The 25,951-nt window shown below is 40.7% G+C and overlaps 2 protein-coding genes across 2 annotated transcripts in view; both read right to left on the bottom strand.

Annotated features, from left to right (window-relative positions):
- Positions 1-13,720: 13,720 nt before the first annotated feature.
- On the bottom strand, positions 13,721-16,302 carry LOC134530527 (uncharacterized). Its single transcript, XM_063365423.1, has 2 exons — positions 16,285-16,302; positions 13,721-15,979 (listed from the first exon to the last, which is right to left on the bottom strand). Exon 2 carries the CDS (start codon positions 15,974-15,976, stop codon positions 14,111-14,113), a length of 1,866 nt encoding a protein of 621 aa, XP_063221493.1. The 5' UTR covers positions 15,977-15,979; positions 16,285-16,302; the 3' UTR covers positions 13,721-14,110.
- Positions 16,303-16,694: 392 nt separating this feature from the next.
- The window catches only part of LOC134530528 (heme transporter FLVCR2-like), a 72,607-nt gene continuing 63,350 nt past the window's right edge, over positions 16,695-25,951 (bottom strand). The window contains exons 5-8 of the mRNA XM_063365424.1: positions 24,705-24,910; positions 19,582-19,685; positions 18,698-18,808; positions 16,695-18,605 (exon numbers count right to left, since the gene is read on the bottom strand). Coding sequence (XP_063221494.1) covers positions 18,281-18,605; positions 18,698-18,808; positions 19,582-19,685; positions 24,705-24,910 — 746 coding nt within the window. The 3' untranslated portion in view covers positions 16,695-18,280. The remainder of the gene's footprint in view (positions 18,606-18,697; positions 18,809-19,581; positions 19,686-24,704; positions 24,911-25,951) is intronic.

Genomic DNA, 25,951 nt, shown 5'->3' with positions numbered 1-25,951 from the left:
TTCAAGAGAGACAATTTCACATTCAATGTATGTAGAGGTGGGTCGAAAAGTATTAACCTGATACTTTGTCACTGATACGCGCCTGTATCAGGAACGGCAAACGAGTACACTTGAAAAGTATCAGAGACTTTAGTATCAGTTCAGAATTCACCTGGAACAACTAGAGGTGTAATACTAGGCTTGAATCGTAGGCCTCCTGATGTCAAATGTTAAATGTAAATACAGCACAGAGAATTCAGTGGGAGGAATTAGAACAATATCACAGCACCAACGAATAAAATGGACAGACAACGATGTGACAGCTGCAACAAAAATAGTAAATATGGACGAACAACTACTTTGGACAACACAGCGACATAGAAACCCAATGATAATAATAAAAAGACAATTTGGACAATACACTGACAGTACAGCGATGCATATGCAAACCCATTAAATAGGTATTCTGACAACACAACGAAGACAGCACAAATGAACACAGTATTGTCGTGTCCTGCACTTGGCCTCGGCCCCTTTGTGCGAGTGCTACATGCTCTTCCCTGAAACACACATGGCTGCCCCGACACTAAAGGGTATTTTTACCTAATTTCTATGCCTAAGCTAGTTATCCTGCAAGATGGTGATGCACCCGGCGCTAAAAGATAGCGCCTGCTGCAGAATGTAAATAAGTGGGATTCATTGTGGCATTACTCAGAGAAGGAGCAAGCTTCTGCTCGTGTTGGGAGCATACCGAGAGTCAGAAATTAGCATATGATAAGGACAGTCAGTGACATCTTATAGAACATGCTGCAAAGGCTAAATCTGTAAATATATCGTTCTGACAACCGATACATCGATGTTTTAACCGATGTTTTTAAATATCAGGAAAAACATGCCAAAATGATTTAAACTATAGTATGTAGCCAAAAACCATACCTACTACAGGTTCCTGACCACAATATCCACAACCCCTCACCTAGAGGTGGGTTGGGACAGCAATTTTCGGTATCAGTCCCAACCTGATACTGATTCAGTAATGTACCTAGGTACAAGTCTCTGATACTTCTGTATCAGACGGTCCCAGGAGGCAACAAAGCTCCGCGTACGCAGACCGTGCGACCGGAAGGAGAATCTGATACATTATTTATCACACCCGGTAATTCTCTACCTCTGTTACTCTCATGCCCGCCTGATACAGCCAGTATCAATCAGTTCAACATTCACTGCAGTTCGTCCTGGCCGTGTATCACCATGTACATTGTTGCGGGCTGTCATGCTTTGTAGTTAGTATCTTTATAGTGAAATAAGGAATGGATAAGTGCACGAAAAAGACTTCATTTGTGTGGAATTTTTTCACGGAAAATAATGAGTTTGCTAATTGTAATTTGTGTAAACAAAAACTGAGTTATAAATCATCGACTAATCTGAAGAAACATTTGAAACGTAAACATTGATATAGTATGCTCACTAATGTACCTATCTGTTTTTTATTTTTTATTTTTGATAAAATCGTGCATTTTTAATGTATACAAACACTAGTTACTAATTGTTTTCGAAAAAAGAAAGTCCATATGTTGATTACATCTATTATTAGTGTCAACTGAGAATTTATTTGCATTTTCATAGCTGTTAGGTGCACAAATATAAATATTATATCTTGTATTAATGTACTTTTTAATATTAAATTTTCATTAGTTTTATTATTGAACGAGACGGTGCACGCACTGCGCACTGAGCGTACTTTGAAGTTGGAGAATAAACAAAACGACTTGTAACCAGGGCTGCCACTCTGATATTCATGAAAAACCTAGATAACCTACAAAAAAAACCCAGACACATGGGTAAAAAACCCAGATGCGTCTAAAATGCTATCGTTGAAAATGTTTGCGTACTAATTCAAAAATATAAACATAACTGGTTTTAATATAAAACAATTAATTACCTTACAAGACTGAAAACGGTTAAATACAACCAATACAAGAAAATTACACTGCAGCAAAATGGCTGTATAAGTAATTCTTGGACCAGTACATATCATAAAAAAACCTACAAATATATACATGACAAAACAAACACCATCACTGCATCCTTTAAACCGGTAATTGTTTTTATAAAACTGCATCATGTACGTTAGTCTTTATTCAGAGTCTGATTCTACAAGATTGGTTTGAAGGTTAATTGTTGCATTGGTTTTGTGTTCTGCAAGCCTCTTTGAAGAACGTGTCTATTTTAATATTCGACTTAGCTTCTTGAAAACTAGTTTTGTGTTTATATGTATTTTTGTGTGTGAAACACATAGACTTGTTTGCATTTATCAAACAGATATTGCAACAGATACAGTAGCTACTACCTTTATTATTGTTTTAGGTATAAAAATAATTAAAATTATAAAAAACCTAGAATTGTTGGAATTCATTATTTAAAAACCCAGAAACCCAAACACCATTGGAAAAACCCAGATCTGGGTGGAAAAACCCATGAAAGGCAGCCCTGCTTGTAACAATATCGCTTTGCGCCTCTCCTTCAAGGCTTCAACGCCTTCCCCTGCGCTTCCTCCCCTACATTCATTCCCTTCTTTATCCCTTATTCGTCGTTCCTGCTCCCTCCCCTTTCACAAGCTCCGCCCAAGTGACCGTCATCTGCGATCGGGTACTGTATTCATTGGCCGTGGTGTTGTTCCAGCTGAATTCTGAACTGATACTAAAGTCTCTGATACTTTTCAAGTGTCCTCGTTTGCCATTCCTGATACAGGCGCGTATCAGTGCCAAAGTATCAGGTTGATACTTTTCGACCCACCTCTACCCTCACCCCACCTTCCACCCAACAAGTAGCCGGGCCTTCAGGAACCTCTGCGTTGGCGGGGTCCAGCATCGTCATCATCTTCATCTTAGTGTTTATGCTTTGTACAGTGTTCTTGTCGAATGCCTTGTATGTGTCTTATGTTATTAAATGATGTTTTTGTGTGTGGGCCCCTAGGGGCCCCACTTTGTTAAAAAAAAAAAAAAAAAAAAAATATCCACAACCCATTTACAGTCGTGTCTCATGCAGAACAAAAACATGTATTTAAAGCTAGAGGTGGGTTGTGACAGCAATTTTCGGTATCTGTTCCAACCTGATACTGATACAGCATTGTACCATGTTACAAGTCTCTGATACTTCTGTATCAGACGGTCCCAGGAGGCAACAAAGCTCCGCGTACGCAGACCGGGCGACCGGAAGGAGAATCTGATACATTATTTATCACGCCTGGTAATTCTCTACCTCTGATACTCTCATGCCCGCCTGATACAACCAGTATCAATCAGTTCAACATTCACTGCAGTTCGTCCTGGCCGTGTATCACCATGTTGCGGGCTGTCATGCTTTGTAGTTAGTATCTTTATAGTGAAATAAGGAATGGATAAGTGCACGAAAAAGACTTCATTTGTGTGGAATTTTTTCACAGAAAATAATGAGTTTGCTAATTGTAATTTGTGTAAACAAAAACTGAGTTATAAATCATCGACTAATCTGAAGAAACATTTGAAAAAACATTGATATAGTATGCTCACTAATGTACCTATCTGTTTTTTTATTTTTTATTTTTGATAAAATCGTGAATTTTTAATGTATAAAAACACTAGTTACTAATTGTTTTCGAAAAAAGAAAGTCCATATGTTGATTACATCTGTTATTAGTGTCAACTGAGAATTTATTTGCATTTTCATAGCTGTTAGGTGCACAAATATAAATATTATATCTTGTATTAATGTACTTTTTAATATTAAAATTTCATTAGTTTTATTATTGAACGAGACGGTGCACGCACTGCGCACTGAGCGTACTTTGAAGTAGGACAATAAACAAAACGACTTGTAACCAGGGCTGCCACTCTGATATTCATGAAAAACCTAGATAACCTACAAAAAAACCCAGACACATGGGTAAAAAACCCAGATGCGTCTAAAATGCTATCGTTGAAAATGTTTGCGTACTAATTCAAAAATATAAACATAACTGGTTTTAATATAAAACAATTAATTACCTTACAAGACTGAAAACTGTTAAATACAACCAATACAAGAAAATTACACTGCAGCAAAATGGCTGTATAAGTAATTCTTGGACCAGCACATATCATAAAAAAAACCTACAAATATATACATAACAAAACAAACACCATCACTGCATTCTTTAAACCGGTAATTGTTTTTATAAAACTGCATCATGTACGTTAGTCTTTATTCAGAGTCTGATTCTACAAGATTGGTTTGAAGGTTAATTGTTGCATTGGTTTTGTGTTCTGCAAGCCTCTTTGAAGAATGTGTCTAATTTAATATTCGACTTAGCTTCTTGAAAACTAGTTTTGTGTTTATATGTATTTTTGTGTGTGAAACACATAGACTTGTTTGCATTTATCAAACAGATATTGCAACAGATACAGTAGCTACTACCTTTATTATTGTTTTAGGTATAAAAATAATTAAAATTATAAAAAACCTAGAATTGTTGGAATTCATTATTTAAAAACCCAGAAACCCAAACACCATTGGAAAAATCCAGATCTGGGTGGAAAAACCCATGAGTGGCAGCCCTGCTTGTAACAATATCGCTTTGCGCCTCTCCTTCAAGGCTTCAACGCCTTCCCCTGCGCTTCCTCCCCTACATTCTTTCCCTTCTTTATCCCTTATTCGTCGTTCCTGCTCCCTCCCCTTTCACAAGCTCTGCCCAAGTGACCGTCATCTGCGATCGGGTACTGCGCTCATTGGCCGTGGTGTTGTTCCAGGTGAATTCTGAACTGATACTAAAGTCTCTGATACTTTTCAAGTGTACTCGTTTGCCGTTCCTGATACAGGCGCGTATCAGTGACGAAGTATCAGGTTGATACTTTTCGACCCACCTCTATTAAAAGCAAAGTCACTTTAAAATCCGCATGAACTACTTGACCAGCTCTCAGTAAACTTCAAAGAGTTGTGGACAAATTAATATGACTACAACTTCACAACTTTAGCAGAAATAAAGGTAAACATTAAAAGGGCATGTCTGTGATTTAAATGTATGTAAAACTGGCCGTCTGATAAGCGCGATGCTCGCTGGTGCTTCTAGCACGGTGTCGCCTCTAAGCGCAAAGCTCTGAACTGGCGTGCAGTCTTCTCGTCGTCACAAGATAGCTGTGAAAGTTGAGCGGTGATCGTAACATTATATAGCGGAGAAATGAAGATAAAGGTGTACTGCACTGCCCTTAAGTGGTTTCAAGATTCTGTATGGGTTGTTTTATGCCTAAAAATTACTCCGAAAACACGCCTTTTAGCCATTTTCACTCTACTAAAAACAGTTTAAAAACTTAATCCGAATTCAAAAGTACCTTTCGGCATTCAGCGAACACCTAAATGCTTTTCGTAAACAGACCCCATTCGGATATCTTGAGTAGTTTTCAAATCACGTTTTTCCTGAAGCTCTGCGCACCGTGTGTGTGCCCGGACAGCCTTGTTTTTTATGTTTTTAGTTATCATTTCATGAATATATTATAAATAGTAAAGATCATGAGAGATCTATCTATCCAAAAACCATTGCGATACATCATCTAGTTTTCAAGAAACTTTTTTTTTTTTAATTTTCGATACTTATAAAACTTACATTTTTAAGTATAAATACATGTTGTAAATGCTAAACCATTTTGGTTGGTATCCTTATCATTTTTCCCCTACTATTTTAAGAAGTCTAAAATCATTTTAAAAATAACTATTTTTTTACACAATTTATTTTTAATTAAAAAAAATAAGGAAAAAGCATGAAGTGTATGTGCAGGTTTAAAATGTTACATTAATTTTCTCATTAGAGCTAGCGAAACCGTATCGGTAGATACCAATAGCTTGTATGTACTGACGTCGTCCGACCGAAGGCCACCCTAAAGCCCGACCTGCAACCGCCAGTATTCACCCCGCTAACGGAACGCGCCCCTAGCCATGACCCACCCGAGTCAAGCGAGCCACCAACAACTAAGGTAGAACCCGGCCTTCCCCAAATAAACAGACCGTCACTTCAATCAACCACGTATAAAAACAAACACTAATTATTAAACTATATTACGTAGTAATTTAAAGTCGATTGACAGAAGTGCGACGTAGGAGTGCCCGGGCACTCACGTGTGCAACTACATAAATACGCGTGTGAGTGTTCCCCTGGCGGCCTTCTGCCTGAATCAATCAATCAGACCTTATGACATAATTATTCAAACCTTGTGTTGCGTCATTAACCACACCAGAACAATCTGACAAGAAACGAACAGTCGCTGGTGTGACGTAAAAAATTCAAACACAATAATTCTTAAATATAATAACTTTCAATTCATAGAAGGGACAAATGACCTTAATTCAGCCTTTATAATTTATATAAGAATTTAACATCATTAAATTCTCTTATTAATTTATCAGATCAGAAATTAACGTAATGAGGTCAACCCTGGCGCGAGGGCCACCGAGCCTCGGCCGGACGCCATGACATGACGCCAGTACAGCGCGACTCGTGGACCGGGGCGGACGCACGTCCCACGGAGAGACATCATCCTTTGTCCACACCGAGTTCACTTCTGGTAACTATAGTCATTCTTCAAAACCTTTTTAATAATCTCTCCGTGTGTACCCGGTCCAGCTTTTTCGGTCCAGGACCTAATCCGGCCGCATAAATATCACACCCCCCCTTGCACCACACTTGGTCCGCGGGGTAGGTGCACTATCCGGTACGGGCCGACTCCCGAGGACAGAACTTTTGTTAATCTCAGTCGCTCCGGCGCTGACACTCCCCGTAAGGGAACTCTTGAGCGAATTTAGCTGCGGTCCGCGCTCCACTGCCGTGGACGCGAGCACCGCCTCAATACGCAGATTTACGGGATTGGCCGCCTCCAATCACCCTCACCCCTCGTTGAGCAGTCAGGCTCAGAAACGCCTAGGGACACGATAATACGGAACAACTACTGACGTTGTAACATTCTTTTATAAACTTGTGCAACGCAACCTCGTGTAACATTTCTTTTGTAAACTTGTGCAACGCACCCTCGTGTAACATTCTTTTGTAAACTTGTGCGACGCACCTCTCCACGTAACATTCGTGAACTTATATAACGCAACCTCGTGTAACATTCCTTTTGTAAACTTGTGCTACGGTAATTCAGTAACTCTCAGACTCAGTTGAGTGTAATTGTGTAATTTGTATCTTGTAACGTCACCTATTGTACGACGTGGCGTGTAACCGACAACGTTACACCAGAGCCACTGTCGACTGAATAAATGACACACGTCATTTATTAACTCATTCCAGCGTACGCTTCTTTAAACCTGCTATCACCAACCACCGCCGAGTAGGGAATCTCTCAGACCTACGTAACACCGCCGACGGTCCTAGTGGGCCACGCAGGGCAATCGACCCCACGACCCAACTACCGACTAGCACCAGAACTAGTCTGGCGCCCACCCGGACTCATTACATTCGCAACAGCCACTCCCGCTAGGAACCGCACTGGGACTCGAGCCCGAGACCCCGGACGACGGCATTTGGCGCCCGCTGCGTGGGGCGAAGATAGAAAAATCAAGATTTTCCCCACACAAAATTGCAAGAACTTTCACGAAAAAACGGAAATTTTGAGCCATTATTAATTGTTTTCGAAAAAAGAAAGTCCTAATGTTGATTACATCTGTTATTAGTGTCAACTGAGAATTTATTTGCATTTTCATAGCTGTTAGGTGCACAAATATAAATATTATATCTTGTATTAATGTACTTTTTAATATTAAAATTTCATTAGTTTTATTATTGAACGAGTCTGTGCACGCACTGCGCTCTGAGCGTACTTTGATGTGGGACAATAACCAAACGACTCGTAACAATTTCGCTTTGCGCCTCTCCTTCAACGCCTTCCCCTGCGCTTCCTCCCCTACATTATTTCCCTTCTTTATCCCTTATTCGTCGTTCCTGCTCCCTCCCCTTTCACAAGCTCCGCCCAAGTAACCGTCATCTGCGATCGGGTTCTGCGCACATTGGCCGTGGTGTTGTTCCAGGCGAATTCTGAACTGATACTAAAGTATCTGATACTTTTCAAGTGTAATCGTTTGCCGTTCCTGATACAGGCGCGTATCAGTGCCAAAGTATTAGGGTTGATACTTTTCGACCCACCTCTACCCGTCAGGGCTATGCACAGGGAGCTTAAACTCGAACTCTTGAAAGAAATTCTATGATAAAAGTCGCTTGAGCGCAAATATGTATATTTCCTCTCTCGGAGACCGCGACCTGGAATTTTATCGCAAATACAAAATGCTTATTTCAATACTGGCGCACAGGCCGCCCTAACTGCTCTGTGATTGGCCGGCCCGCTGGCCAATCACGTCACGCACAGGTTCACGCGCGCGGAACCCAGCCCTGTCTACACGGAAAATTTCCTACGCAAGTAATACTTCAAAAATAATTATTTAACTTATAAATACTAAATAACCAAGCAGGCTGCATATAAAACCTCACTTAATAAAAATTAAATACGAATGCTCCTTCACCATTCGCCTTAAACCCATACGCCGACAGTTCTTCCACTATAACTAGTGAATAGACGTAAGTATAATAATATTTGCCGTCACCCGACCTATGTGAAAGGCCCGGGGGGTACCTGACGGGCGCTACGGGCGTCGCGGTGCTCTTGTTGTCTGGAGGGGCGCCAGGCTAGCGGGCTGCTAGGCCGTTGGTGTTGGGTCGTGGGTACTCTGCCCCCGCGTGCCCCACCAGGTACACGGCTTGAATCTACCCTGAATGGCTCTCCCTTGATTGTGAAGGCCGCTCGGCCGTGTGGAGGACGGGAGACTCCGGAAAATTAGTATACACGAGTTGGTGAGAATTATCTTTAATCTAGTCCCACTACAAAACACTCTCACCAACACTTGGCGACGTCTAGCCGTTACACAATTAACACAGTAAAAACATAACACTATGCGACACTAATGGTTACCGCGGCAGTCTCGCGGGACGCGGGTAGATGCTCGCTGGAGACGGCCAGCGCCGAACATTAACGGGTGCAGGGGGGGCTCTATGAGCGGGCTCCTAAATTTGGCGAAACACTTACGTGAGTGATACGATCTGCAGCGCAGTATCACGATGAAGACGGTCGGGATAGGCCCGGTTCCGTAAAATACGCGCCGAGTCGACGTGGGCAGCTTATGAATTAATAAGAGGTTTGAATTTAAATATTTAGTGCAGAATAAAATGATCACAGAAAGAAAACTTGGATGCTGCCCACGGACACAAGTCTGTTCCCGGCGCGGAGTGGTTCGAGACTGCCGGACATGGCCGCCTCGCAAGGAAGTGAAACTTTCTCTTCTTTGTGAGTCGGCGTCAAAAAACTTATATTAACTTAATTTGCTCTATTATAAGCTAAAAACACGTTCCAGGTGCTCAATTAAAAGGTAGCACCTGGTAATTGTGTGCTTAAGGCTTAACAACTGTTTTATAGTAGTATTTAATTATTTGAATTGTGGCATCAATTTGGCGACTGTAAATTTATCAACATATTGTCTCACTGTTAGCTGTTTTAGTTGGATTTCTTCTAATCTGACACGATCATAGTCACGGGCATTTTAATTAAGGCCAGTGGCCGCGGTGACTGTTAATGAGGTTTGTTGTCTATTGAGGTCACGCCCGGGGCGCTCGCCTGACTCAATCCGGCTGGGCAAGGGGCGCGCTCCGAAAACGGGATACGGTACTGGCGGTGCGGAGCACGGGCTTAAAGGCCATGGTCGGTACGATGTCATATTAGCCTATATTATGTTACATAATATATGTAAAAAAAAAAAATAAAAAAAAAGTAGTTTTAGTTATGCTTAGTAACACATTTACAGTTAATGCTACACGCACACAAACTCGTAGACAATTAAGCGTAGAAGTTGGGGCTAAAGGGCTCGCGATGAAGGAATTGGGTAGTTTCTCTAACCGACCGACTGCCCTCACTGGCGACAGGCGATATGAGCTGTGCCCTCTTCCTGAGTGATTCCTGAAGCGCCAACTCGCGGATACACTGTTTAAATTAATTATTCGTAGCTCTGGATGCGTAGATGCTGTGATAATGGGTTAAGCAATGACGGACGAACTAATTTCTCTAAGTGCCGACAGCCATTGACAGGCGACAGGCGACCTGAAGCTATAGTTTCTCCGGAGTAAAGCCCATGTCTCAGCTCGCGGATACTTAACGTAAATAAAACATTTAATGCCCACACATGCGTTACACCACACGTTAAGGCATGTTAGCCCGCGCAACATGCATTTACTAAAAATAGTCTAGTCTGTAGGATGTTTAATTTTCTCTCTTTTAGTTATAGGTGCTGCTGTCTGGAGCGGATGTGAGTGGTTCATGTTACCCTCACAGCCAGGGGCGCCTCCGTCCCTGGCCAGAGAATTCCAGTCCTGGACAAAATCAAAAATCAAGGCGGACCTCGAGTCCAAGTACCCAACCCCCGCATGGTAGACTCTTTCTACTCTGGCCAACTATTCATCCAGACCATCCTCTGTCTCCTGTACTCTCCTACACTAATTCATGCAAACTTGCATCCCGCATGAAAGTGCCCAGGGTTTTCCCTGTGTCTATGCAGGTTTTACCTGGGCCCAACTTAACTAGTAGCTTAGACTAGAGATAAGAGTGAGGGGAGTTAGTCATGGCAACAATCACTGCCATGGCTGGCCAATCCCCTCCTAGCACACGATGCATGTGACCCTCTCCCTGCATGGCTATTCCCAGCATGACTAAGGCGTGATAGGTTTCGGCCTGAGACGCACTTAGGTCCCTCCCTAACCCGGACCCCTCCCAAACACACTTAGTTTTTAGTTAGGTTAGGAAAAAAAAATATCAATCGTATCCTTATCGCAAAGAAATCTGGGGAAATATAAAAGGAATCGAGAATTGGTGTATTGCTCTCTTCTCTCTTTCCTCTTCCCCTGGAGTGGCCCTCGGGATTACATTCTGGAATCCTTTGCTGGAGCATCCCTCTTCCCCTGGAGCAACCTCTTGAGGATTACACTCTAGGGCCTTCCTCCTGGAGTGGCCCTTCGAGGATTATGCTTTAGTACATTCCTCCTGGAGCAGCCTTTCCTTCCCTCCTCTTCATTGTTCTCTGCCCAGCATGAGGGCAGGCCACAGCCCCTCTCTGCCTGGCGGACTGCCCGACTACAGGAGCTGTTCGTCAGTGACGACTGAGGATGTCACTCCAGGGGTTTGCTGTGGGGAACTCGGGTAGTAGTTCGGCAGCAGCTGCGAAGTAGCCTACTAGGAATGTTACATGCATCACATGATGGAATGGTGCGCTCGAAGCTACATCTGGTGGCCAAAACTGGACGAAGACATTGAGGAGATTGTCGGCCATTGCCAGATATGTCAGGCCGAACACAGGGCACCAGCAAAGACCCAGGTGCCATGGAGCACGCCCCAGAGACCATGGTCCCGTCTGCATGTTGATTTTGTGGGGCCCTTTCAAGGGAAAACATTTCTGGTTGTCATCGATGCCTTTTCAAAATGGCCAGTACGGATGGTGCCGTCAATGTCATCGGCTGTAGTGGTATAGGAGCTGAGGAGTATGTTTAGTAACCATGGTATTCCGGACGTTGTGGTGTCTGATAATGGGACTGGTTGTGCTTCAAGTGAAATGAAGACCTTTCTAGAGAAGAATGGAGTCATTACAAGAATACGCCCTCATACCATCTGGCCAGTAATGGGCAAGCCGAGCGAATTGTGCAAACTGTTAAGGACAAGTTGAAGAAGTTGAAAGCAGGTGACTGGAATACAAGATTGCACAGACTGCTCTTTTCGTTTCGCACAACTCCCAGTACGGTCACACAGAAGATGCCTGCCGAACTCTTGATGGTTCGGAAGCTGCAGACGGTTTTCGACAAGCTGCACCCGCGGTCGCTGTCGGGTGCGGGAAAAAGGTTAGTGGAGGACGGGTGTGATGGTAAAATGAGGCAGTTTAGTGAAAAGGACCCAGTGTTAATATGCAACTATGGAGCTGGAATCAAGTGGGTCCCTGGAGTGGTGGAACGTAGGAAGGGTTCAGTTACATACCATGTGCAGGCTGGAGGTCACATGGCACGGAGACATGTCGATCAGATGGTGCGACGCAATATCGCTACACGACTCCAGGGGAGCTCGAGGTTACTGGTGGGAGGAGCATTTGGGATGCGGCTCCGAGAGCAAGAAGAATCACTCAAGCAAGCTGTCCATCGGGGGAGACCAGAGATTCAGCAGCAACCACCGAGGCCTCCAAGCAGTACAGCGACACGACCAGGATCATCTCGTACGAGGATGAGTGGCAGCGAGATGCCCCTCCAGCGAGCGGCCGGTTCCCTAGTGTTGGGGGACTCCGAGCTACCATTTTTGGGGTTTCTAGTGACTGCAGTTCGGCGGCTGCAGTCGATCATGTTCGTCCAGGGCAGCAAATATCTGGAACCTTGGAGTTCTCACTGCAGGAGACCCAGGGACATCACCAGGAGCTGAGTAAATTGCAAACGAGGGTGAGGGAGCGATCCACACGAGCCAATAAAACACCAATAAACTTAAGTGACTACGTTCTCAAAGTGTATAACCAATACCTATGTATAAGTGCTTAGGGTAAAAATCACTTGGAGGGAAGGACTGTTATGTACTGTCAGCTTGGTTAGTAAGGCTGAGAATGTTGTGTTGTCTATGGTTCGTTAGTCAGCAGCTGGCATCATGGTGGACAGCTCGTCAGATAACCTGTGTAACCAATGTATCGCGTAATGCACACACAGTGCATGTAACAGGTACATAAAAGTTCCAAATATTAGAAAGCTATTGTTTAGTTTTGTGTGAGACTGCCCACCTGAGTCACTATTCTGTAGGTTTTGTGGCAAATCGGTGACTTTGAAACCTAACTTTAAAACTTGTACAAATCTTCTTCTTCCTAATGTAGGTAACTACATACCTTGACACTGCTGGTACAAATTTGTTAAAAGTACTATTACACACCTCTAAAACACTCTTTGTAATATCGGCACATTTTATGCACTGCAGAATAGTCCACTGGAGTTGTAATCAACTAATTTTGCAGGAAGTAACTTGTAAATGAGTTGAATTTATAATTATTTCACTATAGTTTATTCAAGTAACCTCTACACACATTCATACAGAATCGTTGGGAACATTACAAATGTTACACCATGAGAGTTCCAGCAACTTTAACCATTTGTAGGTACTATGTCATTTAGTATATGAGTGCACATTTTGTTACTTAAGATGTTCACTAGTGCAGGTTTTGGCAGTGAACCCCTGTTTTAAGATTCCCCTTATATAGTGAGATCTGTATGTGCAGTGTGTGTCACATTAAAGTTGGCTGCTAGCATTTAATGACATCATGTTATTGTTTACTAGTAAGCCAAATTGACTTCAAATACTACTCCATATTTTGAGGTTATTGCTGGATTACATATGGCATGCTAAGAAAGTATACTGTTATTTAAATATATTCTTACAAAATTGTTTCTGTGCTGAGCTTTAAAGTTATTTACACCTAACTATTAGGCATACACAAAATAAAATTTGAAATTCAATAGATGCCAAAGAGTCACATAACAAGGAACATACTTGCAGTAGTTTACAGTATGTACACATTTAAATTGTTGTAAGTAAGGTATACAATTAATTTAGGAATAGGTTTTATACTGACGGTATATTTTAACATCACTTGTTGGAAATGTTTTTTAGTATTATAGCATACCGTAGAATGGGGATACTTGCAACAGAGAATGAATTCAACAATATATTACACTATGCCAGACTCATGTTAATGGGATAAATATAGACATGGTACATAATATATGCATGTAGAATACAATGATATGCACAAAATGTTTTTACCCAAAATAGTTTTCACGAATAATGACAAAATATAGCTGTTGCAAGTAACCCCATCAGTGGGGTAACTTGCAACACTTACTAAATCATTTAGGAATTACAAGTTAACACTTATGTGGGGTTACTTGCAACAGTTGGAATATTTAAATACTATATTTAAGTAAAAATGCAATAAAATAGAAACCAAATGTCACAAGAAACTGATCAGTAAACCCATAAAAAAAAAATTAACAATGCATGTTATGAATCAGGTGAGTTCATTGAATTTGTTCAGTAAAATACTCTGTAAAAATATGTCGTCCTCGTACTACTCTTGGTTCTCTCAATATTTTCACAATGTTTTCTTTCATCACATTAAAGGTATCTTCCACTGATGGGAAGAGAAATACTTTTTCGGCCTTAGCACTTTTACGGAGAAAAGAACAATAAACAACAGATTCATTCTTTTCCAAGACTTTAGCAACAAAGAACCTTTGAACTGCCTTATTTGATCTGCTATCATACATTAACTTCACCAATAAAAAGTCACCGGTTTTGATAAGACAGAAGTTCGCAGTCTCATGTTCACTTTCTGCATTCTGATGCACATCTGTCATTTCAAAATCCACAGATTCTGATGAAAACTTGGACCATGTTCTAGCCTTTGCATATGGAGTTGAAGTTGTAGGAGCTGAAGTTGTAGGAGCTGAAGTTGAAGCTAAAGTTGAAGAAGCTGTAGTTGAAGGAGCTGAAGTTGAAGAAGGGTCCTGGTCAATGCTGGTATCTTCTAAACTTCCATTTACACTTAGACCAGGATTAACATTAACAACCCTTCTCTTGCGAACTCGAGGGGCTGATGACTGGCCAAATCGGGCTTCTCGCAGAACCTCAATGAATGCTTCAGACCAAGAGCCATCTGCTGTTGAGTTGGCAGAGGAATCTTCATTCTCAGCTGGAAGTTTATTTAAAACTTGTTGCGGATTGAACGGATACAAGCCAGTTGCTCTGAACCCTGAGCATAAATTTTGCGAAGCATTTTCCAATTTTTCCAGTGTTGCATTCAAATATCTGGGAAATAAATTTTTTGGTATTGTCCCCTTGTACTTTGCTTTGAACTCTGCAAGAGTTTGTCGCCACTTAATTTTCAGAGGACGAAAAAAGGCTACATCGAGAGGCTGACAAATATGTGTGCTGTTTGGTGGCAGTAAAACAAATTTAATGTTATGTTTCCTGCATTCTTCAATGACTGGCATGGACAGATGGCTAGCAAGATTGTCCCCAATCAAGACTTTTGGAGAATTTCCACCTCCTTTATCGCAAGATCGGAAATAGGGCAATGCTATATTGCAAAACCATTTTTGAAATAGGTGACCATCAAACCACCCACTTTTGGAGCACCCGTATATTGTACCCTTTGGTCCGTTCTCCATCCATGTATCATACAGGTGCTCAGACTTGTAAACAATCATGGGTGGTAATACAATGCCTGATGCTGTTCCTGAGAACATCACAGAAACGCTAACTTTGGAGTGATCCATAACACGTTCTGGGTACTTTGCCCCCCGTCTAACCACCACCTTTGCTCTTTGCGGATCATCTGTCATATTGGTTTCGTCGTAATTGACGATCATGTTTGGTTTTACTCCATGCAAAGAGATCTGTAAGTTAGCAAAATATTTCTCTAGAACTTCTCTGCTAACACCAGCCCTTGCTCTCGTAATGTTCTGACAAAATCGTGGTGACAGAATTTTCTTGTGCCTTCCTATAAAAGAAAGATACCAATCCCTACCTGGCATATTTTTTTTAAATCTAAGTTCTGTTCGCCCCTCATTATCTAAAAAGCTTTTAACAAGTAAACAAATATCCAACTTGTCAAATGGAAACCCCCAATCACTCGCCAATAAAATCCCATGAACCAGCTTACGTTCTTCATCTTCTGTCAGCACTGCAGGTCTTCCATAACTTTTGGGGTGCTTCTTTTTGAACGCCCTGTAGATTGTTGATCCAGTGATTCCATACTTTTCACCAGCTTGTCTGTATGAAAGGCCTTTTGTTTTTACATCTTCTATTGCAGCTAAAAGGCTTTCCTTCGAAAAATTGGCATAACTACGATGTCCTGGAACTTTCTTGTGTTTTCTGGCCATAACCTAAAACACAAAAAAAAAAAAAATTACATAGCCTTTACATTTACCTACATAAAAGGGCAACATTCCGAAGTTAAACTAACAGGGGAATTAATATGAAGTTGGTAGGTATGTAATAATTACAGAAAAACATATGTGAAGGTTGTATTTTAGGTTTTAATTGATAACAAAAGTGGGTGTGTCTGGGTTGCAAGTTACCCCACTGGAATCACAAATTCATAAAAAAGCCAACTGACAGAAAACGAATTATCATTGCATGGTATGACTATAGGATACACTTCTTGACACTACATTAAAGCCATACATACCTTACAATGTCTTTAGATGTGTACTTCTAAGAACTTCTACAGGAAGTTTCCAGATGTTACTTTTTGCAGATTTTCAATAATAATATTTATTTATGAAAAACAAATGCACAAAACAATAAGTACCGCCTAAAACAACATGTACAAGCTGCAACAGACATTTGTAAACAAATGGCAATAGAAACATGTACACATCGAACTGAATCATGGTAGCCAACACACAAAATATATTTACCTGTAGTTTTGTTGCAAGTTACCCCACCATTGCAAGTATCCCCATTCTACGGTATACATAAGTTGAATTAAAAACAAATTTCTTCGTCGACATTTATATTGGAATAAAACTCACAAAGTGGTTCCAAGCCCTATAGGCTAGAGCCCTGGGTCCTAAAGTGTGTAATTAAAATATCATATTGTAAAATAAATAAAATTTATTTCCATAAGTTTTCGACACAAACATTTTCAGATCAATAATCCTTGTATCTTGCCTGCAAGTACATTAAGTAATTTCAACTTACTTTAAATGCATGTTAATTGGTAAAATATTTGAGCAGAATCATCAATAGTTTTGCCTGATATTGTTTCGTCAGAATTACAGCATGGTAATTTTTGTCTTATTTTAAGAATGCTGGTTATGTTGAAGAGCCGCAATTTCTCAAGAAAATGTTTTCCTTGCCATATTTAATATAATATAAAAAAAACAGCAGGTAACTCATCCTGCATCTGCGACCCTTCTTTGTGCTAAATTCGAACACATATTTTTACTAACACCAATAATAAAAGGATGTACCTACTGTTTGAAACCAGTTTGATTTTTTGTCTTTGGATTATTATAACTTTCACAGAAAGGTTTGAACATGTCAGACTGGTATCAATAATACGAAAGAGATGACAGTTTACTAAGTTAACTCTATAACAATAAATACATACATTCGAAACCTATTAGCACTCTAATGATCATGAATAATGTAAAATAAATTATAAACCATAATTAGGAGATTTTAAATACATATTTTTATATCTTTATGTAAGTTAATGGTCATGTACTTAACAGAAAATTCTAGATGATTCCACAATGTGAACTATGGACAGCATTGAGTTACAGTACATCGAAAACTCACCTGAGTTATTTACAGTAGCCTATACTCAAATATTCTTTTCAAAACTAATAATGCTATTCTCGCCTACTTAGCAAAGACGACTCTTACTTTTAAATTAATTTGTGACACACCAAGATTTCATCGTTTTCCCGTTGTTTGGAATGTCTAGTGATGTCCGAGGTGCTTTTTATTGATAAGTAAACATAAAATATCCAGGCTTACTTAGTTGGCGACTAGTTCTCTGACTTGTGGTTGGTGTGGAAAGTGAAGAGACTAACAAAACAAGAACAAGTCTAATGCTGTTCAGTTCTCATTCTAAGATTCTAAGCTGCTTGACTAACAAAAGGATTGGGGTTTGGGGTAGGTAAAATGTATCACGCGATTACACGCGAAGGTTTGAGCCAACATGACCTCCGAAGTTAAAGTGGGCTTGGAAACACTTGAGCTATGGACTAGATGTTATTTAACTTGGTCCGAGGGTTATGTGTCTGTTAATTATTGCTTTGATAAGTGTGTAAGTTACCATCAGATATTCCAAGCTTGTTATTAGTCTACCGGCATTGAAGCATACTTATATTGGGTACAATCTAAACCTCTTACACCCTATCTTCGAATCACATACCACATAGTTTGCAGCTAGCTGTTTCTGAAACTCATTAATCATGCAGTCCAGTACTCAGCTGACTAGTATAACAAAACAGCAGAGACAGTGATGTTGAAGTTACGGAAATCGGCATACATGTTAATGAACACCCATGTATGTCCAGTGCAGACAGTGGCTGTTTTCGAACTGCTTGCATGTTACAGTGTGAAGACGACGTGGTGTTTGTAATCCGTGAGTAAAGCAGACGGTTCTAGACATAGGAGCTGCTGGAATCCCTCGATGGTTCGAGTCCTCGTCAGAACTTGGTGAAGCTGCCCTCGTAGATGATGGACACTGGCGGCAACTCCTCCTTCTTTTTGCCCTCGGCGGCCGCCTGCCGCCTCAGGTCGGACTTGATGAGCGAAGTGAAGACGGTGCCGAGCGCCAGCAGACCGCAGAGGATGACATTCGCCCACCAGTCGTCGATGTACTCGATGAGCTTGGCGTAGCCCAAGGTCATGGCGATGGCGAACACCTGCACGGAGCCGTTCAGCAGGCCCGAGGACGTACCCTCGGGCTCTGGGTAGGTCAGCTCGGCCGCCAGCTCGAAGCCCACCGGAAGGAAGCCCGTCATGAAGAACCTGCGGGCGTCGAGAAGCATCCCCACGTGAGAGTGATCACCGGACCCGCGTCCGGAAGGACTCGAGAGCTGAAAACCAGGCTGTCCTCTTACCCGAGCACTCCTGAAGTGACGTACACCACGATGATCTTGCCGCTGTTGAGGGTGAAGGTGAAGGCCAACATGCCCACCAGCGCGCATAGGTACAGGACGAATGTTGTCTCCCTGGAAATACATAAGTACGCGCCTTAGCATGTATAATGCACGCTAGTGCTGTGACGAATAATCGTATTCACAAATATTCGCACATTTTTTGACATTCGCATTCGCAAAATTCATGTGAATATTTTGCGAATATGAATGTCAGAACAATATATTTTTTAAAATGTGTTAACAATATTAACTAAGACAAAATATGAAAATCTTAGCATTTTTATTAGAAAAGTTTTTTCTTAGTCCATTAAAAATAATTTTTTTCAACTAAGGTAACATTGCAATTACATATATATTTTATCAGCTTTTATCCAAATAATAAAGGTTTAAACAAAGTATAACATATTCTTTCCGAAAACTTTCATCAGTTTTTACTTATTCATTATTTGAATTTTAGCGTTTTGAATAATCATCTTCTTTTAAGAAACTTAAAAAAAACATTATTAATTTAAACCAACAACAAATGTTATTATTCTCTTAAACGATTATGCCAATACTTTAGCATTGTTTGTACTTTTAGTGTTATAAAGTTCGGCAATTCTCGGAATAAGATGCAAACGGTGATCAATGTGTGGTGGTTCCACCGGAAGTACCGGCAGGTGACGCTAGGGCGATTGTCAGTGGCGCCAACAATTCGTACCAAACCCAGGATGCGAAAACTGAACACTCGCATTCGCGAATGCCCTGAAAATTGACATTTGCCACATCGCCGCTGCACGGATGCAGCAGTCTGGCTTCAGCCGGAGCCGCACGGCATCGCGGGGGCGGGGTCGAACCAGACTCACTTGAACTTGCGGGTCTTGTCCAGCACGAAGCCGCCGGCGGCAGACCCGATCATGCCGGACACGATGATGACGAGGCCGATCCTGCCGGCGTCTTGGACGGCGCCCTGCAGTCAGACGCGCGCCCGTCACACACCGGCGGGGCCAAGCTTGGGCGTCAAGGCACCCCCACGCATTACCAGTCCGCACTCAAAGGCCCGTCTACAACAATCCCAACCTGTGGGCGGTGGGGACGCACCACAACGCCAAACGTACAATAACGCCGAATACCATAACGCAGAATGTCAAAATTGACCACAACGCCGACAGCTAGAAAACTGCTGTGTACCACAACGCCGAATTACCACAACGCCGAAACACATTAACGCCGAAAAATGTCATTGCAGGACTTCCACAAAGTTTACGTTAGGTAAGGTTAGCACACAAATTCATTCAGTTGTTTTTCATTTTGCTCCTGTGGCCCCCCTTCCCGGCAAAATCATTTTTCGTCGTTGTGGTAATTCGGCGTTGTGGTACACAGCAGTTTTCTAGCTGTCGGCGTTGTGGTCAATTTTGACATTCGGCGTTATGGTATTCGGCGTTATGGTATTCGGCGTTATTGTATGTTCGGCGTTGTGGTAACGACCCGTGGGCGGTCCGCGTCCTTATCCCAATGTGAATGACGTCACATTGTCACACAATGTCTACAATTGCGATGTCCGATGTCCGAGTATCTTGAATTCTAAAGTAGTCTCTAGAGCACAGAAAATGTTTTTTCGCCTTTTTTCCATTGTTTATTGTTTTCATGAATATTTTTTCAAACGGGAACAGGAAACTCAAATATCGTGAGAGTTGTTTTTTTTTTCTTTTCTGTTGTTCTATGCTACCAAATGACAAAATTGGGGGGAAAAAAAAGGTTCAATTTGACCAATGTATTCGGACCATCGCTCACACCGTGCATGGCGTCAGAGGGTCACGTGAGCCAATGAGTGATCAGTGTCCGTCGGACACAGTTTAGGATACAGCAATATTGCAGACGGGCCTTAAGGCTCCCCCACGCCCAATCAGTCCGAACTGAGCAGTCGAAACCGATGTGCGTGAGCAAGGACGGGGGACCGATCAGTCGGAACTGGTGGACTCACGAAATGATGGCTTCCCATCAAATCGGACTGTGGACTCGAAAGCACTCAATACGAACTGCCGTGTGTGGGAACAGAGTCTCGCCAGTTCAAACAATCAGACCATCAGCTGAGTGTGGTGGCTGACATCTCTGTTTATAATCTTTGGTTACTTTGCTATTTTCGAAATTATACTTCTTTAGGTGCGTTATGAAAAAAAAAAATGAGAGTGAATTTTTAAAATGCGCACGCAGCATGCAACAAAAATGGACACGATGAAAAAAAGGCCACATACAAATCAAAAGTATACCTAAATAGCTATTAAAGGATATACTTTAGTGCCTGATATTGAATACGGGTCCATATATTTAACAACATTTAGTTATTGTGAATATTAGTGATAGAAATAGTAAGTATTTATAAATATTTTCAAGTGTATTTATATAAGTGAGGCTATGTACCGTATGTATAATTTATTTGCATTACCTATATATTATAAATTATTACATTATTATTTAATAAATAATTAAAATTAACAAATTCAGCATAGTTATTGTATTTAATTTTTAATTATAATTTATCTCGATTATTGTACTAAATTAAATAATTAATTTTGTTCCTAAATGTATACATTCATATTGACTACTGATTATTTATTAAAAACATATATTTGATTAAATTTATACTTGACTAATTTATATTAATTATTTACATGCAAATTTAAAGTTAGTGTTTTTGTTACGCCAAGTAAGTAACTTCCAAAGCGTGTACATGCACTATTTTTTTTTTACCTTTTCTCCCACAGTTCATTTGCAATTGCAACATCCAAATTGTATTCCTTATTCTACGTTAAAACAATACACCCAACAGTGTTGTGTGTGGGGAAGGCCTCAATTCATTCCAAACTGTCGGTCTGGAATAAGCAGTCCGAAAAGGGAGATGGACTGATCGTGTTTGGGGGCCTTAACATTTGATTTGTCAAGGTTATCGCATAGCTCACCACATGCTGACACAATTAGGATATTGTTACCACTTTACTCCTTAAGCTCCAGTGTGTGTGTGTGTGTGTCAGTTTATATATATGTGTGTGTATATATATATATATATATATATATATATATATATATATAGACACACACACAAGCATTTATATTTACTCAATGGGTAATGGTTTTAATTCGCCAACAACCAGACATAATTTCACCATACGTTTCATTATAATTTTTATCTCCAGAATATTTTCAATTAATACACCCCATGCTTTGCCCGGGCTTCAAACTCAGAACCCCTCACACCGAAAGCAGGTGCGCGCACCCAACTACGCTATGGGTGTCAGTATAAACGAAGAACACAATATTAAAAAACAAAAATGTTTTCCAAGTATAGGTAAGGTTAATTTATTTGGTATCAACAGCCGTGATTTGAAACAAAATACGGAATAAAAACTAGGTTTCAAAAGTGCAACAGTTTTTAATATGAGCTAGAGATACTTCTGCGAGGATGGAAGTGTTAAAAAAAATGAGGCTGGTCACACTCCTGGCATTATAAGATTACAATTTTTTCCCCGGAACTTATAATACTTAGTCTGTCAAAACATCAAATTCAAATAAATTTTACTACTGTATAATTATTCTCAATGAACGATAGAGTATTTCTCCTTAACAAAATCTGGTAGAATTTACTTACATAATGCCTCCAAGATAAAAAAAATTAAAAATATAATTTTAACAAAACCCAAACGTAATTATAGGTTCATAGTAAAGAGTATAAATTGAATTTCTCTTTTTCAAGGACTCACTAAAAACAAGTACCAGTGGCACAGAGATCAGGACCCTAGACTGCTAGCCCTATGGACACTGGTTTACATATGTACCATCTTCATCACACTTTTTTATAGTTAGTTATTTAGCAGTCTCCCACTGAGAATTGTGACATATGACACGGATTGAATAATAATAATTATTATTTTCAATCTTTCTCCTGCGCTTAGATCCACAATCTGCTGAAAGTGTGGCGTAAAATTGTATTGTTAACGCGGGAGACATCTGCAGGTATGTCTGGTATGTTTCAGTACTATATCTTCTCATACACTGATAGAAATTACAGTAAATTTACGAAATTTCGAACTTAAATGAACGAAGACATCTTCGTAATTGAAAATAACTAAATCTTCGTAGAAACCACACCGTATTTCGACTTGCGAGTTGTGTGTTTGGTTCTGAGCAGACGTGGACAAAAGAAGAGTGTTGTTACGTAGACTTAGCCTGTTTTTGAATGTTTTGTTAATGTAGGTACGCAGAATATTATTTTGAATTCATGTTCAGAGTAAGATACTAGCCTAATTGATCCCTTAGCTAATTGATCCTCTATAAGTGCATCGCAGTGGACGCAGCCATCTTTGCGTTGCTACCGAACTCTCACAAGGGATGCATCGGCATCCCTACATGCAGCCACTATAATCTAGGTTCCTAGGGATGCGACAATCACATCCACTGATCCGTCCCTACGTCCATTACCTTCGGAATAGTGTTTTATTTTTTTGGTACATAATATTAATTTAGATTTTTGGCACAATATTTACTTAAAACGTTGTAAACAAATAAGAGACAAATGAAAACATTAATAACAATTACCGTAAAGCGAACTTAAAACCACATGGGTATTTAATTCTCATTATAATAATTTTTAATATTTAGAGATTTATAACAATTTTTTTTTATTTTTATCGCTGATGACATTAAATTGTTTAAATCGGTCGTTGTTATTTACGTTTGGCTGAATATTATCATATATCACGACTCAAAATGGCTACGTTTACATTAGTACGACAAACTGAGGTGGTGCTAGCAGTAAATGTATTCATTTGGATACTATCCATCCATTAGAAATACAGAGGTGCCCCCCCCCCAAACACTATAACTCACCCCCCCCCTCTAAACTAATAATGCGCCCCCCCCCCCGAATTTTTTTATGCCATATTCTAAATGATTTACTCAATTATTTTATAATATTATACTTTTTTAGTGTTATATTTTATCACATTTGCATTGATTAAAACTGATTTTCTAATAATAATTTTGGTCATATCAGGTAATATTTCCATCCTGAACCGACAGATGCCAAACTGCTTTTGTTGAGGAAAGTGCGGGGTTGCCAATTTGATTTACAAGATCCCTTTCAATTATCAAAGCACCAGAATAGTATTTTCACATTAGAAGCTATAATTATGTAAATAATATATACATTTTTCTCGTCTTTTAACCACCCCCCCCCCCACCTGAAATTTTAATGACGCAGTCTGCGTCGTTACCCCCCCCCCCCCCCCCCCTTGTGGGCACCCCTGAGAAATACGTCCTTTACATCGAGGCTAAGGCTGGGTTCACAATTGTCATTAGAAGTGCACAGTAGGCCATGCGGACCACTGTGCACATGACCTGTGCGAATGCGGTTCACAATTGAAAATCTTACTGTTGATTTCAGCCAATGAAATTTCGCGATTTATCAGACATCTGTTGCCAGTAGAGTAACTATATTAACTACCAAATCATTAACCCGAGACACCGGACTAGCAGTTTGTGAGCACAGATTTTTTAAACATATAAATAAATGTTTTACGAAATTTTTAGTTAACCATTTTAACCACGACACAATTTTTATTCGCATCTTTTGCTATTGTCTTATAAGTAATGGCATTAATTAATTTTTCAAGCAGGAATTACACCTAATCAATGTAATATCTCGATATTTCCTTGTCACAATATGATTGATAAATATAAACAGTTCTCTTGTCCCGCCAAAATGGCTTCCTACTCTACTCTCATTGGTTGTTGCGCCATGTGTCCATAACATAAAAAAAAAATCTCCCTACTATGCGCACGACCATCCTACGGGCTGTTGGGTTCTAAAACATGGCGGACAAGTCTTGTGTTATTATAATTGTGCACCTAGAGCTTTAGGGATGCAGAGATGCTTCAGTGTCTGTGAGCGGGAGGAGTGGAAGGTGAAGCACTGTCAACAGCGCGGGCCCACCTCGTAGTGGCGCAGGATGATGGTGTTGAGCAGGATGGAGAGCACGTAGTAGACGCCGACCATGATGCCGTAGGCGAGCAGCAGCAGCACGTAGCTGGGGTTGGTGAGCAGGCGGCGCAGCGAGCCGGCGAAGTCGGGCGGCGAGTCGATGTCCTTGAGCGCTGCCTGGGCGGCGCTGGGCGGCAGCGGCGGCGCGTCCTTGAACACTGTCGGCAGACGCGCGCTCGTCCCGTCAAAGGTCATCGTCGTTTCAGACGAAGCACGTTCCGAAAGTAACTTTCGTCTTTTTTCCCCCTCTCTCTTTCGCAAGAGCTGATGATGGTACACCAGGTGAAACAGATAATCGCCATAATGAATCCACGCCCGTTTACGGTTCAAGGACGGACGTAGCGTCGGCGGAGAAGGAATGACGCGTGCGCAGAAACTGATTGAACGCTACGACAAATGTAAAAATTCCGGTAGCGACTACCTATGTCGAAAAATAGTGCGAGGTGTATAGTTCATGATGCTATGGTTTATTTTTTGTGGCAATAAAGTTTCCGTGTGAAAAAAAATTACGAATCTTACTTTCGGAACGTCGCTCGTACTTACGTTTAAAACGGCTAAACTTGTAGACCTTTAGAGTGTCCGAAATTCAACAAAATTAAAAACAAATAAAGGCCTATATAGAGCATACATTTTGCATTTTTGGCTGGCGAAGTTGAATTTTTTTAAATGCACGTGCAGTATGGATAAGGAGAACCTAATGGAATAAATATTTGACAAATTTTTTGCGTTTGAAGACAATGCTGGTGGCTACTTCATAACATGTTTTAAACCTAAACTTCTTTCAGTAAAATTTATTTAATTTAGTTTAGACTTTTCAAATCTAAATATCCTGAGGATTTTAAAAGGTTATGTGAAATAAATTAAACAACATGGTAGACAGTAATATTGTCAGTAGTAAGTTTTAGTTCCTCCAGCGCCATGCGCTCGCAGGAGGAGCCAGAGGAGCCGTCCGCCATCTTGGATTGTGACGTCATGGCGGCCATTTTGGACTTAAAATAACACAAAATTCCTCAAAAATTATTCAAAATGTCTCAAAACTTCTCGTTTTGAGGAAAACTTTCACGTTTTCTTCTACAAAGATTCAAAAATTAAGATTTCAAAAATCCTTTTGCCTCAGAAAGAACACAAATTCCTAAAAACGGATTAAAAGTCCTAAGAGCTAGCCGCTCTAAGCCACAGACGTCATCTAGGAGTATGAA

Source organism: Bacillus rossius, chromosome 3 (genome assembly GCF_032445375.1).
Source record: "Bacillus rossius redtenbacheri isolate Brsri chromosome 3, Brsri_v3, whole genome shotgun sequence".
NCBI lineage: Eukaryota > Metazoa > Arthropoda > Insecta > Phasmatodea > Bacillidae > Bacillus > Bacillus rossius.
The sequence above is the reverse complement of the archived record's forward strand: the minus strand, read 5'-3'. Positions and strand labels throughout refer to the sequence as shown.